The sequence below is a fragment of the Oryzias melastigma genome, linkage group LG10 (assembly GCF_002922805.2).
Source record: "Oryzias melastigma strain HK-1 linkage group LG10, ASM292280v2, whole genome shotgun sequence".
Lineage (NCBI taxonomy): Eukaryota > Metazoa > Chordata > Actinopteri > Beloniformes > Adrianichthyidae > Oryzias > Oryzias melastigma.
In genome coordinates, this window is record NC_050521.1 from 7,893,433 (window position 1) to 7,906,201 (window position 12,769).

At 38.1% G+C, this 12,769-nt stretch overlaps 1 protein-coding gene across 2 annotated transcripts; it reads right to left on the minus strand.

The window, feature by feature from the left end:
• Window positions 1–6: 6 nt before the first annotated feature.
• Window positions 7–1,738, minus strand: nkx3-2 (NK3 homeobox 2). 2 transcript variants are annotated; one of them, XM_024283743.2, is made up of 2 exons: window positions 1,078–1,738; window positions 7–579 (listed from the first exon to the last, which is right to left on the minus strand). In XM_024283743.2, exons 1-2 carry the CDS (start codon window positions 1,448–1,450, stop codon window positions 155–157), a joined length of 798 nt encoding a protein of 265 aa, XP_024139511.1. In that variant the 5' UTR covers window positions 1,451–1,738; the 3' UTR covers window positions 7–154. The 2 variants fall into 2 exon arrangements, with proteins under 2 accessions (XP_024139511.1, XP_024139512.1); XM_024283744.2 differs by having other exon boundaries at window positions 1,084–1,735.
• Between the last annotated feature and the right edge of the window lie 11,031 nt (window positions 1,739–12,769).

Here is a 12,769-nt window from a genome sequence, read left to right on the forward strand (position 1 = left end):
GGAATGTGGAAAAATGTGAGAAGTTCTTTCCTGGATCAGGAAGTTCAGTCAGAACTGCTGCACCTCTTTTGTTTTGGTGAAAGAAAATAAAAGTCAGCCAAGTTCCTGGGCGCAGAAATGAGCAAAAAAAAGAATAAATATAGTCTGGGAGTTCTCACTGATTCCCCGCGCATGCAGACAGTGTCCACGCCGGGAGGCAGTACGCGTAAGGGTAATAGTAGGACGGCTGCAGGGACAGCAGCGGCGGCCGCAGGATCTCCCCCGGGCTGTACTGTCTCTGGTCGTCCCTCACCAAAACCTTCACCGCCACCTTCTTCGCCGCCGGCGTGGACGCCATCAGGTCCGCCGCCATCTGCCGGCGTTTCGTTTTGTACCGGCGGTTCTGGAACCAGATCTTGACCTGAGTCTCTGTGAGCTTGAGGGAGGCCGCCAGGTCCGCGCGCTCGGGTCCGGAAAGGTAGCGCTGGTGGTTGAAGCGGCGCTCCAGCTCGAAGACCTGCGCGTGAGAGAAGGCGGCTCTGGAGCGCTTCTTCCGCTGTTTGGGCTGGTCCGCGCTTTTCTCGTCCAGGTTGCTCGAGTCTGGGAGACACGTTTGAGTTCACATTACTTTAAGCTATTAAAAATACAAAAACTTTCATAATATAATTGAGTTCTTCTCAGGTTTTTCCAAGTGCGTAAAATAGACACTTTAAAACCGAGTTATACTACTTGTAGATTTTTTACAAAATTCCAATCAATGGTTCATTATTTTCAAAATTGAAGAAAATTGTGTTTATTAATTCTTGACAGCGTAGTAACATATTGAGAACTTAATCAACAGGTGAAGATGCGTTTTTAGTCATGCGTAAAGTCCGTGCGTAAAAGCTTAGTATGTGATGACACGAGGGCAGATCAGTCTGATAATCATGATTGCAGAACTAATTATGATCTTACTAAACTGCAGCAGTAAAATCAACAACTTTGTAAAGTAACTCAAGAGCTTAAAGCCAGTGCGGTGCGTGTGGAGTAAAAAAAAAATCAACTCCAATTCCAGATCGACACGTTTTCTCTGCGCTAATGGTTTATGTCTGTACTCACCCGTACCATTGTTAGGGTCACTGTCACTCTTCACGTTGTCCGCAGCGCCAGACTCATGGTCCGTCTCCTCCTGAAGGCTTTCATCCGGAACATCCGACGCAGGATCTCCGTCCTTCTCCGATTTGCACGCGGCAGGAGTCTGTCCGTCGTTGTCGTCGCTGAGTCCAGAATCCGAGTCGTAGCTCCTCTGTTCGGTCTGCTCACAAGCCTCCCCACCAGTCCTCATCGGGTCTCCGTTCATTTCCCCAATTATTTTCCAGCACGCCGTCTTGGACAGACACATGCCTAACTCTGGCAAGTGCCTGCTGTCGTCCTTTTTGTTCAGGATTGCCTGGATCGAGAACGGCATCAGCGCGTTGCCCCGAACGGCCATTTTTTTTACTTCAAGGGAGCGTCGGTTTGCTCGGTCTAAAAGTCGAGGAATTGCGGCATAGATGTCAAATCACATTTTCCGGTTTGTGCCCCTCCGCTGTGCTCAGCTGGCGCTTCACTTTCCTCCTCTGGAGTTGTTGCGCACTCTCATCCCCGCAGGAAAAAGTTCCTTCCTCGTCCGCGATGCTGCCCCGGCGTACGGCTCTGCCATCAGCTCCGGCGCTCCTCAGTCTCCGGCCCTTTTCACTCAAACTTTCCTAACCCTACACCCTCACCTGTGACTGACATGCACCCTTCCTGGACTCCTATTGGCCCATCGAGGAGGAAAGCCTTTTCACGATTGGCCACTGTAATCCGCGTCATGAGGTTTTAATAGGGTGGGAAAAAGTTAAGAAAGGTTCGGGGGACGCTTTTTGATAACGAATCCACGCAGATTTACCAGAACCCTTGTAGTTCTTGAAAGTTTTTGCTGGATTTACTCAATTGTCTGATTTGATTAATCTAAAATGAGGAAAAATACATGAAGGCAAGAGAAATATGTTTTCTTCTTGATGACCCTCAAACATTCTGACATAAATCTGAGATAAAAGTGATCGAATTCACTTCAACCCAACTCAGTGGTATCACCAATACAATATCACCTACATCAGAACATAAACAATCTAACATTGCTCCTTCCATCGTCCCGCTGCTCTGATGAGAGCACACAAAGCTGCTTTAATTGGTCTTAAAGGTGCTGCGCGGATAAAAGCTTCCCTCCGGGTTCGCTTTGAGCCTGGAAGGACCGCGCTCTTCGGCTCCTGCGCGCGCAGCCTGCGCCATAAACAGGTAGGCCTTAAATTGTTTGCGAAAAGGTTTGAAATGACTCTTTAATTAACTACTACGGGGAAAAAAAGAACATTTTGATTATTTCCGAAAATAGGTCACACTGTTCATTTTTTTTCCTGCCATGACTAATAATGTATAATCATTTGACTGTCTTTCTTTTTTATTTTACATTTGCTAATCAATCAGATTAAAAAAAGTTTCCCTGTTTATGTAAAGCTTAAATTTAAAGCTTAACTGTCCTTTTTCCAAGAAATTCGCTCGAATCTTGGGAAAATAACATGGATAAAAATGACTTCTGTATTTTTTTAGTTAGTTTTTAAGGTAAATTCTTTAACAAAGCGAATAGTTTATATATTTTTGCGTGCTCCAAAAACTGATTAGAATTCAGATGTAAATATTAATTAAAATTTTGGCCATTTCAAAAGTATGAACATTAAAGTCAACAACTGAATATCCTAAATAAGGTGCGTAAAACTTGGAACAATGGAAAATTCCCAAAAAAGATCATGATTTTTTGATTATAATTATTGATAGTGTTGTGAATATTTTTATTAAGATTTAATAATAATGTAGATATTTGTAATATATTTAGTTTTGATCATGCAGTCTGCAGATTTTGAATACATTTGGTGGGTTTTTGTTTGTTTCTGTTTTCGAGCTTTGCGCGTAAAAAGAGGAGACGTGATTAAATGATGGAATTACTTACAGTCTAACAAGAAATTTGACAAACTGTGTTTGTAGGAAGTTGGTGGAAGAACATTTTAAAAAGTTGAATGCATTGGGGAAAAAATAGGGGAAAATCTCCAAGAAATTGATGCTTTTTTGTTGTTGTTTTTTTTTTTTTGTTTGTTTAGTTTTTTTTATTTTTTTCTGGACTGAATCCACCGAATCGTGATTATTTTTGCGTGCATGTATTATACCATCTGGTGGACACACAACAAACGCCTCCTTGACTCTTTGGCATCTCTTGCGCGCCAGTTTCTCTGCGCGTAACGGAGCCGCCGCAGCCTCCAGCCTCTAAAACTGAACATGATTCTTTGCAGCTTCTGGTTTCTCTGCAGACACCTGAAACTGCAGCTCTGTGTTTTCTTTTAAACAAATCACGCAGACCAACCTCATGTTGCCGGTGACTGTAATTAAGACGAGCTGCTGTCTCGGATGTTGTCTGGATTGGACCTTTGGGACGAAAAGTCACCGCAAGCAATGAAAACACAACTGGAGAAGAAGAAAAACACAAACCACGGACACATCTGGACACTTTCACCCACTCTGAGCGGGTTCTATTGGAAGGCCAAGGGGGGAGTAGGAACATCACACGCTCTTTAGTCCCTCTCGCTGCATGCTGAGCGTTCAACCTTGTGCCAAATGTGTGCCAGTCCTCCTGGATGTGCGGCTGCCGCTGTGCCGCAAAGCAAGGCTGCGCTGTTTCTGCTCAGCATCCAGACTGAGGGAAAGCAGCAGCTTGGAAGGAGCCAAAGGCTGAGAGGCATGAGTGTGAGCAGCAGCTGAATAAAAAATGACGAGTTTAAACGTTACCAGAATTACAAAAAATAATACCATCCAAATAGAAGGTTATGTGGGGTCAAGATGCAGACTGGAGTTTGGGGAAACATTTGTTGACAGGGATTCCACTAAATGTCAGTTGAGGAACCTAAATGAGGAAAAGTAACAACAATTTATGAAAAAAAATTGGAAACAAATATATTTTTTCTGAAAAAAAAGCTAAAACAGGCAAAATTGACCCATAATATAAAACAAGGGTTAATAATATAAATGACTTTCAATGATCAGACAGACAGAAATCCATGCAGCAACGTGAATTGACAATCAAATGAGAACCAACATATTTTTCTAGACACAAAATACTATATAATCTATTTTAAATGTTAGTCCAAATATACTTAATTGAGAGTTAACATATTTTCATATAATAAAAAGCAAATGGATTACATCAAAAGGTTTCTAATGCTGAATATTTGTAATGAGACTGATCAAAGTTATAATATTTCTGGTGAAAAGGTGCCAAAAAAGGCAGAAACTGATGTTTAAAACGTTTTATTTTTTTACATTTCTTTGTCTGATCAACATTAAGAATGAGGGCTTTAAACTTGAATAGATTTCTACGTTTTAAAATATACATTTTAGAAGCAAAAAGTTGTGTTCTAATGTGAAAAAAATTGATATCTTAAGAGTAAAACTTGGAAACCAGTCTCTATATAACTGTTCATAAGTTACCAAATTTAATAAAATGGATTTAAAGAAAAAAATGATTTGACAATCACAATCAGACCGATCTGTGTCAAGAATCTCATTCAGCCAATTAAAATTTAAAAACACGCACACACACAAAAAAGACTTGTTTGTTTTCTGAGATTTGACTCAAAAAGCGTCAAACGAGGACAAATTTCAATCAGTTTTTGAATTGATTGATTATATTTATAATCTGTGTGGTAGTCTGAGATTAAAAATTAACACCTGTTGCTTAAAATCAAAATCTTTAACATACTGTAACTCTTCAATCATGAACACGATTATTCCAGTAGATTCCAGTCGATGAGCGTCTTTTCTCCTTCAGAATCTACTGGAATGATCGTGTTCATGCTTGAAAAGTTACAGTAAATCAAAGAACATAAACACTGGAGCTCTGGTGTTAAAGGGTTAAGGAGAAGGATTGGCATGAAATTACATTATATTATTTCACTCAACTTATAAAAAACATTATCAATTGATGACCCTTTAAGTAAAAAAAAAAATGCAATTACTCTTAAATACTTTTAAATCTTCAGGAAATGAGAGAAAACCAAACTAACTGGAGATGCTGCACAAAGAAACTTACAGAAATGAATCCAAAAATAAGATTAAAATAAATACAAAACATTGACTGAATTGAATTTGATTTACATCCATAAAAGACGAATAAACACATGAGTGAAAAAAATCAGATTTTCAGCATGAATCAGCGTGAAAAAAACGACACCAGAACTCTAGCTTGGTTCTGGTCCAACAAAACCAGCTGAGCGGCTGAAAGGAGGCGAGCCAGCATCCGCAGTGATGGATGACAGCGGCTGGATGTCAGGTAAGAACCAATGGAGATGTCGTTAGCGCTGGAATGAACGCACAGGTGTGCTGGAGCCCCTTTTTGGTGTCTCATCAATCAAAGAACGGCTGTTGGTGATGAGGAGGACATTTCTCAGGATGATGGATTTGGCCTCAAAGTTAAGGGCGTTCAAAGTCTGCCTACGAAAAAGCAGATGTAGGCAGAGATTTTGGAAAAAATAAGGAATACAAACTCAAGACGAAAATACGTTCTTACAAAAACAATTCACCACGAAAAGAAACACTTTCAAGGATAAAAGATGCTTAGAAAACAGAATATTATTGTTATTGATGATGATTTGAATGTCCTCTTCCACTTTCACTCTCCTGCTTTATTATTTATTAATTTAGAGCATTAAATGCACCTTTATATTAACCCTTTAAATACCCCAAAAAGATAAAAAAAGATTTAAAAAAAGTTGTTTTTCTGCTGCTTATTTCCTCAGAAGTAAAAAAAAAGAAGTGAAATTTATATTTTTTTCTAAAAATACATAGGGGTTCTGTAAAAGTTACAATCTGGTCACTATCCAGACATTTTTTTTACTTCAGTTTTCAAGAATTAAAAATGTTCTGGTTAGTAACTGAAGAAAAAAAATATTTCTAAAAACTGAAGTAAAAAAAAATGTATTTCTGGTTTACTATCCGGCGCGCACCAGTTAGTAACCAGAAAAATGATATGTTTTCACTTCCATTTTTAGGAAAAAATAAAAAAATACCCAAATTTTTTCCTTAAATTTCTCTTTAGGGCCTCCATACCTTGGGGAGTAATACACATAATATTTTTAAAAACATGTTTTCTAAATGTGCCCCATTGTGGTTGATCAGGCAGTTAAAGGGTTAAGAGTCATTTGGAACAACATACTGTTTTCTATTCCCTGATGTCTGTCGGATCACTGCATTACATCAGAAACAATAAGCATGAGGGAAGAAGATCAGAGGCAAAGAACACCGGAAGTTAAAACGAATTGCATAAAATACAAAATACTTAAATACGCAGTAACTGTTTGAGTTATCACTATAGTGTGAATGCTTCGTAAGCATTCACACTATAGTGATTTTCTCTCTATTTTATTATTTATTTTTCGTCCATATGCTATTTGGCACGTAAAAACTCAATTACACTTTCAGTAATTTCTGTATTTATTGATATCAAAATGTTCATTTTGTTAAGGATATCATCGTTTCTATTTTTGGTATTCGTAAACTACTGTTTTTACGATTTTACACAATTTATTCGATTTTTCCGCCCCATTGAAATGAATGGGAATTTTTCACATTTCTGCAGTTTCTGCAATAAGAAAAAATCAGCATGTTCAGGGAATTCATGCTTTTACTTTTGGTATTGTTAAATTCACATAAATGTTTAAATTTTATACAATTTTCTAACGATTTTATGAAATATTTGCATTTTTTTTTCTTCTTCGTGCCAATCCTCACAATTTTTGCGCACTTTGAAACATAATCAAAACATTCAGCATGTTAAGGACATCACTGGGGTTTTTAGGGCTAATTTTGAGTTTAGCAACATGCTAATATCTTTGGATAATTTAGCATTTGAGGAGATTTTTCTTGGCTTATTGTTAAGTTTAGCTAATATTTTAGCGATGTGTTCACTTTTTTGGCAAATCTGGCATATACGGAGAATTTTTGGGCTAATTTGAAGTTAAGCTAATACTTTAGCAACACTGCAATTTTTTTCATTAAATTCTTTACATTTTTTGTGTTTTTCATTTCCCCAAATTATGCAAGTTTGGTATCAAAACGTTCAGCCCGTTCATGATATTCAGCAGTTAAAATACATTTCTTCAGGATCTTTAGCAACCCCATTCAGCAAAAAGCATTCACACTAGCATTATCACAGGTAATGCAACTTTTCTAGTTATTGTTATTATTATTATTGAAACTAGACTATAATCAGAAAAGGCCAAAACAAACCCAGACAAACTCCTTCACACCTAATTTCTTTCCTGCAATAAAAAAATAAATAAATTAAATTTCCCTTTTTTATTTTGCTTTCAAGTAGATGTTAAACTAAGATCAGTTTGGAAAAAGTGGTTTTAATGCATTAATAGAGGTTATTATCTATAAACATGATGATATACCAGACCAACAAAACTTTTTTTTTATTGTAAAATTGAAAAACAAAAATAAACTGAGTTTTCTGTTATGCCTTATTTTTTTACACCACTCCATAGAGTTGTTTTTTTTTTCATCACTCAAGTATTTTCGTGTATTTTCCCTTCTTAAGTAAAACCTGACAAATTAAGGAACGTACAAATGTTATAGACACTTTATTCTGGGTGAGGGTTTTAGAAAACAAACGATTAATATAGCCAGTGCAGAGGGCCCCTTCTTATTGTTCGCCCAGGCCCCCAAACTGCTAAGACAGCCACTGTTCCTTTATTTAAAAAAAGTCAAATTTGAGGAACTTATTAAAAATATTGCAAATTTACGACTACAGTAAAAGCTAACCTAAGTGCCTCAGGTTCATTTCAACTTGCTGCCCTGATGGAAAATCTTTGCAACTTTTTTATTTTCTCAAATACTTCAAATATAACCATACTGGATCTTTCAGGTATAAACTGTTGGATCCTTTTGAATCAAATAAAACTACAATGAAGCAAGAGATAAAAAAACGGAAGAGATAAAGAGCAGGGAGCTGTTTGCTCTTCCCATGAGAGGTGGCTCCCTCTGCTGGCGAGAGTCGGAACGTTCCTCCATGAAAGGTCAAAGATGGAAAGATGAGCTGTTTATTTAATAACTGCCCTGCCAGGAAAATAAGTGTATTTGGAGCTCTTTTTCTGTCCACAATGACACGATTGCTTAATATTGCCTGACTGTAACTCTGAGGTAAGATTTCCAGTAAAGGATACAAATGATGTACAGTATTAGGGCTGTTGGAAGCTCCGCCCCTTTCCTCCTCCTGCCACACCTCCTCAGCTTTAATCTCCTGTTTTAAGCGTAAATTTGGCGTGATTTGCCAACATGCGTGTTGCTATGGTAATGCCTCTGCTTTCTTTCCTTCCTTTCACAAGTGTGTTTATGACAGATCTGGATATATATTTTTTTGTGCTGGTATGGAGAAAGAGGCACGCAGCCTGCAGCACCTCCACCCCCTCCCTGTTTTTGCTGCCAAATTGTGTTCAGATGGAGCAACACATGAAAGGACGCTGCCAAGAGTGATTTGCAGTAAATGCTCCCCAACGCCCCGGAGATTTCTCACCAAATATCAGATCTGCCATGATAGCACCTTTAATCAACCTCAACAGTGGAGGAAAAGGGGAGACGGACGGAGGAGGAGTTGCTGCTAAGGCCAGCTTCAAGTATACATATAAAAACAAAGACTTTCTCCTCCAAAAATGATCTTTGCATGTGAAGGAAAGCTTCTGGGACAGAACACTTAGTGCAGCAAATGGAAACAGAGCAGTTCCCGCATCTCCTGGAGGCTCCCCCAGACTCAGAACTGCTCCCAAATGGGGGGGTGGGGGGGTGGCCTTCTGTTACAGTCCAATTAATGTGTGTAGATAGCACCGGGGGTGATTTATCGTCTATTTTCAGCTCTGTCATGCTGACAAACGATCCTCCACGCTCTTCTGGAACGCAGCAGATAATGCATGCAGCTCAAGCAGATCCAGAGAGGCTTCTGTGGTCTGAGGGGCCTTCTGCTGCATGTCTGCCTCCCTCTCTCCCCCCTCATTCATGCCCAACTTAAGACGTCCTTCACAACTCTCTTAGTGGTTGTGAGGCTCATGCTGGACAGCAGCTGTGCAGAGGATAGCTGCAAACATTTCTTAACGTAAAGCTGAATTTGGCCACTGAAGATGCTGAAATTGATGGCTAAAAACGCTGAAGCTGATAGCTGAAAACGCTGAAGCTGATAGCCAGCTAAAATATTGACTAAATACCAAATTAGCCGAAAAAATAAAACAAAAAAAACTCCACCCCCCTTCCATTTTGCTCGAGAAATCCCTTTTCACCTACGGCGCCAAGCAGCTCAGGACCGGATCCAGATTCCAGCTCAGACGAGGAAAACAAAGACGTTCATGGATCTATTCATCTACAAGTGGATGCATCCGAATGAAGTGGAGCAGGGAGATTATGGCCTGCTGTGGTAGCTTCTATGTCACAACTACTAGATTTCTCCAACAGCTTTTTTACTCCTGATCCTCAATGTTTTGAATAAACAAATACTTAGAAATGCAATTTTAAAAAAAAAAATCCGTTATATATGTTTCCCATCATCAGAAAAATGTCACAAGAACATGAAAAAAACCCACAATTTTTACCAGAAAGGGTCTTTAAATACTAAGTGAGTTTATTTGCACTTGAGTTTGATGCACATATTATTTTAAACTGCACAGCTATGGTTAATAGCTATTCCGGGGGGAGTTGCTAAATTTGTATTTTTTTTACAAACTTTTTCATCATAAACCAATAAATTTATGTTTATAACATCAGTAGTAAGAAGGAAAAAAAGATGATGGCTCACCAAAGTAGACCTTTAACATGCTATTTGTGCCTTGCGTTGTTTAAAACCTTTCATAGGTGCATTTCAGAAGAACTGGGATGACCCTTTTTGGTACAGGAAGTCTTTTATTTTGAAAGGAAGACATATGAACTTCTGTCAAAAGTTTCTAAAACATAACATTTTGCAAAAAAGCAAGAATTTTCTCTTCATATTTTTGTATTAATTCATGTCAAGAAAGAAGAATAATGAATATTTATCACAAAAGTAACAATGTAATAAATGGAAAGTGGTATCACAAGTTCCTAAAATAAGACTTTGTGGCTACGACTAGATTTTGATCTTTAACTGTTAAAAGTAAAGAAAGAGTCAAACTCAGAGAGACACTTTTAGAAAAACACATTTATGCAGGAATTACGCTTTCTGTTTATACAAATGTAGCCTTTAAAAATTTATAATAACTTAATTAAAAAAGTTACATTTTCTATAAATAACATTTTTAACTACTGTTCTTTTGATAGCACCATACCAGTTCTTTTCAAAATAAAATACACCCTGTGTTAAATAAGATCCTCCTGCTGCTGCAGATTGAAAAATGCAAAAAACCAAGTTAAACTTGGTATTTTCTATCACTATAACAATAGCTACACACTATGCATAGAGTAAATTTTATGCCAATTTAATATTTATTAAAAGAGTTTGTACTTTTTTATAAGCCAAAGAGCCACAGTGGCTCCAGGGGCTCAGGTTTCAGAGCCCTGATTTATAAAAAGAATACTTTTCAATATCCTTACAACAAAAATAATCTTGTTGTCAACAAAACAACAGAAAAATAGAATAAAAAGTACAGAGAACTGACCAAAAATTTATTAAGATTTAAAAACTAATTCTGACTCATAAACAGTCATTTTTTTTTATTTTGTTGCATTTTAAAAGCAAACTAGTAAACACTAAAATGGCAACAAGGACGTGTTTGTGGCGGCCTGTCTTCCTCTCTGCAGCTGCACACTAAACACATGACCTCTTACATTTCTTTTGCACTCCAAAGACTCGAATCCAAGTCAAATGTTTTCTGAATTTCCAAACCAAAAACATTTTCTGACATAAAGCAAACGACCCACAATGCCGGTGAGTAAACACGTGTCGTGTGCAGAGCTATTTCAGCGCACGAGGGGTAAGAGAGCAGAACAGTGAGACTGTAAGCCCCGGCCCCCCTCCCCGCCGCCTGTCGCTGGTCATTTCTGTGACTCCCGCGTAAAGTGCTCCTGACGTTAAACACCTGTTAACTTTTATGTCTTGTGAGAGGAGTGGCTGAATGGCAGCACATTTCATTCAGTGCCAGCCGGCGCGGCCAAATCCCCCGTAGAGGAAGGAGCACTCCCAGAGCAGAGAGGCGGCGGCAGCAGGAGCGCGGGAGGCCTGCTGCCCCCGCAGCAGCCGGCGAGGATCCCCTCCACTCAGATGCAGCAGTTACCTCGATTCCAGTTGACAGCCGTGTGAAACCACCATCTTTCCACAGCTCTGCTGCATGAGGAGAGCAGCCTGCAGACCTGCGGGGAGGAGGATGGTGTTTCATGGCTGCACTTAATCAGGTTCTCCTGTTTTCTGCTGGTGTTTACACGCCTGTGTGGTGGGAGGGGGCTGCAGGGATCTCTGGACCCGTCCTTTCTCAGCTCTTCAGAGTGAGGTCAGATGCTGTTTCCAGCTTGTTTTTGTGTCGATGGGAGGATCCTTCTTCCTGCACTGCAAAATTACATCTTAGGAAAGTAAAACGACTTTTATTTCAAGAGGAATCGTCTGATTTTCTGTCTTGCAAGAAAAATAATTCTAATTTTCTAAAGCAAAATAATCTGAATTTGAGAAAACATCTCAGGGACTAGAATTTTTTTAATAAAATAAGAATTGCTTTTTTCCTATTTAAAGAAAATCTGCTAGAGGGATTTGATATTTTGATTTATTTAATCTATTTAGGGACAAAATTTGACCACATTTGCAAGGAATACTTTTTGAAAATTTTCTGTGGCACTTCACTATGGAGGCTGGAAAGAGCCAGTTTGAAATAAATATATACACCATTAAATAAATAAATAAATGTGTCATTAAATACTCCATACTTCACTAGTTTAGAGTTACTATAATTTATAAAGTCTGTTGTGTAGTTCACAGATTAGGATTGGGGACAGTAAAAAAATTGTAATCCTGGCATCAGCGTTCATCTTTATTAGATGAAGAAGGAATGTAAAATATTTTGCAATGCAAGGAACTTTTAACAAAATATGTTTAGGATTTATGATTATAATTCTTTCCATAGATCATCAATTTTACATTTGCTAGAGAATATAAAAAAGATGCTTTAGTTTTAGCTAAAGATAGGCATAGTTTAATTAATAAATCCCTCCACTATCTACATTTTTCAGGTTTGCGAATTACTTCTGTTAGTTCTTTGAAATGATTTACTGCAAAAACTCAAATTATGCAAAAAGGTGAAGTCTGGATTACAATTACTGCTTTTTTTTAACTTTATTTATAACCTGTATTATTGGTCTTGTTCCAATTCATAAACTTTTAAATTTACTGTTAATGTTTGCAGACAGACATGATCACTTAGCTCGACACTGAAGACAAAAACTGGAACTCAAAAACCAGTCCAAACACAAATAGAAATGAAAGTTACTTTAATACGTAAAGAAAAGACACTTAACCACAAGATTATGGCTGAATGTAGTGGATTATAATGTCAGTGGATCTTTGTCCTGTTGAAGTAGGAGGGGACATTGTGCTTCTCACATTTCAGTTTTCCAATGTTCTGTCGTTTAAAATCTTTATTGACATCAGTTTGTTTAGAGAGAAACTGCATGATTCATGTAACGTTTTTCTGTTGTTTTGGTTGCGATTTGGAAAAAATACTAAAGTTGTGGATACTTTTTGGCC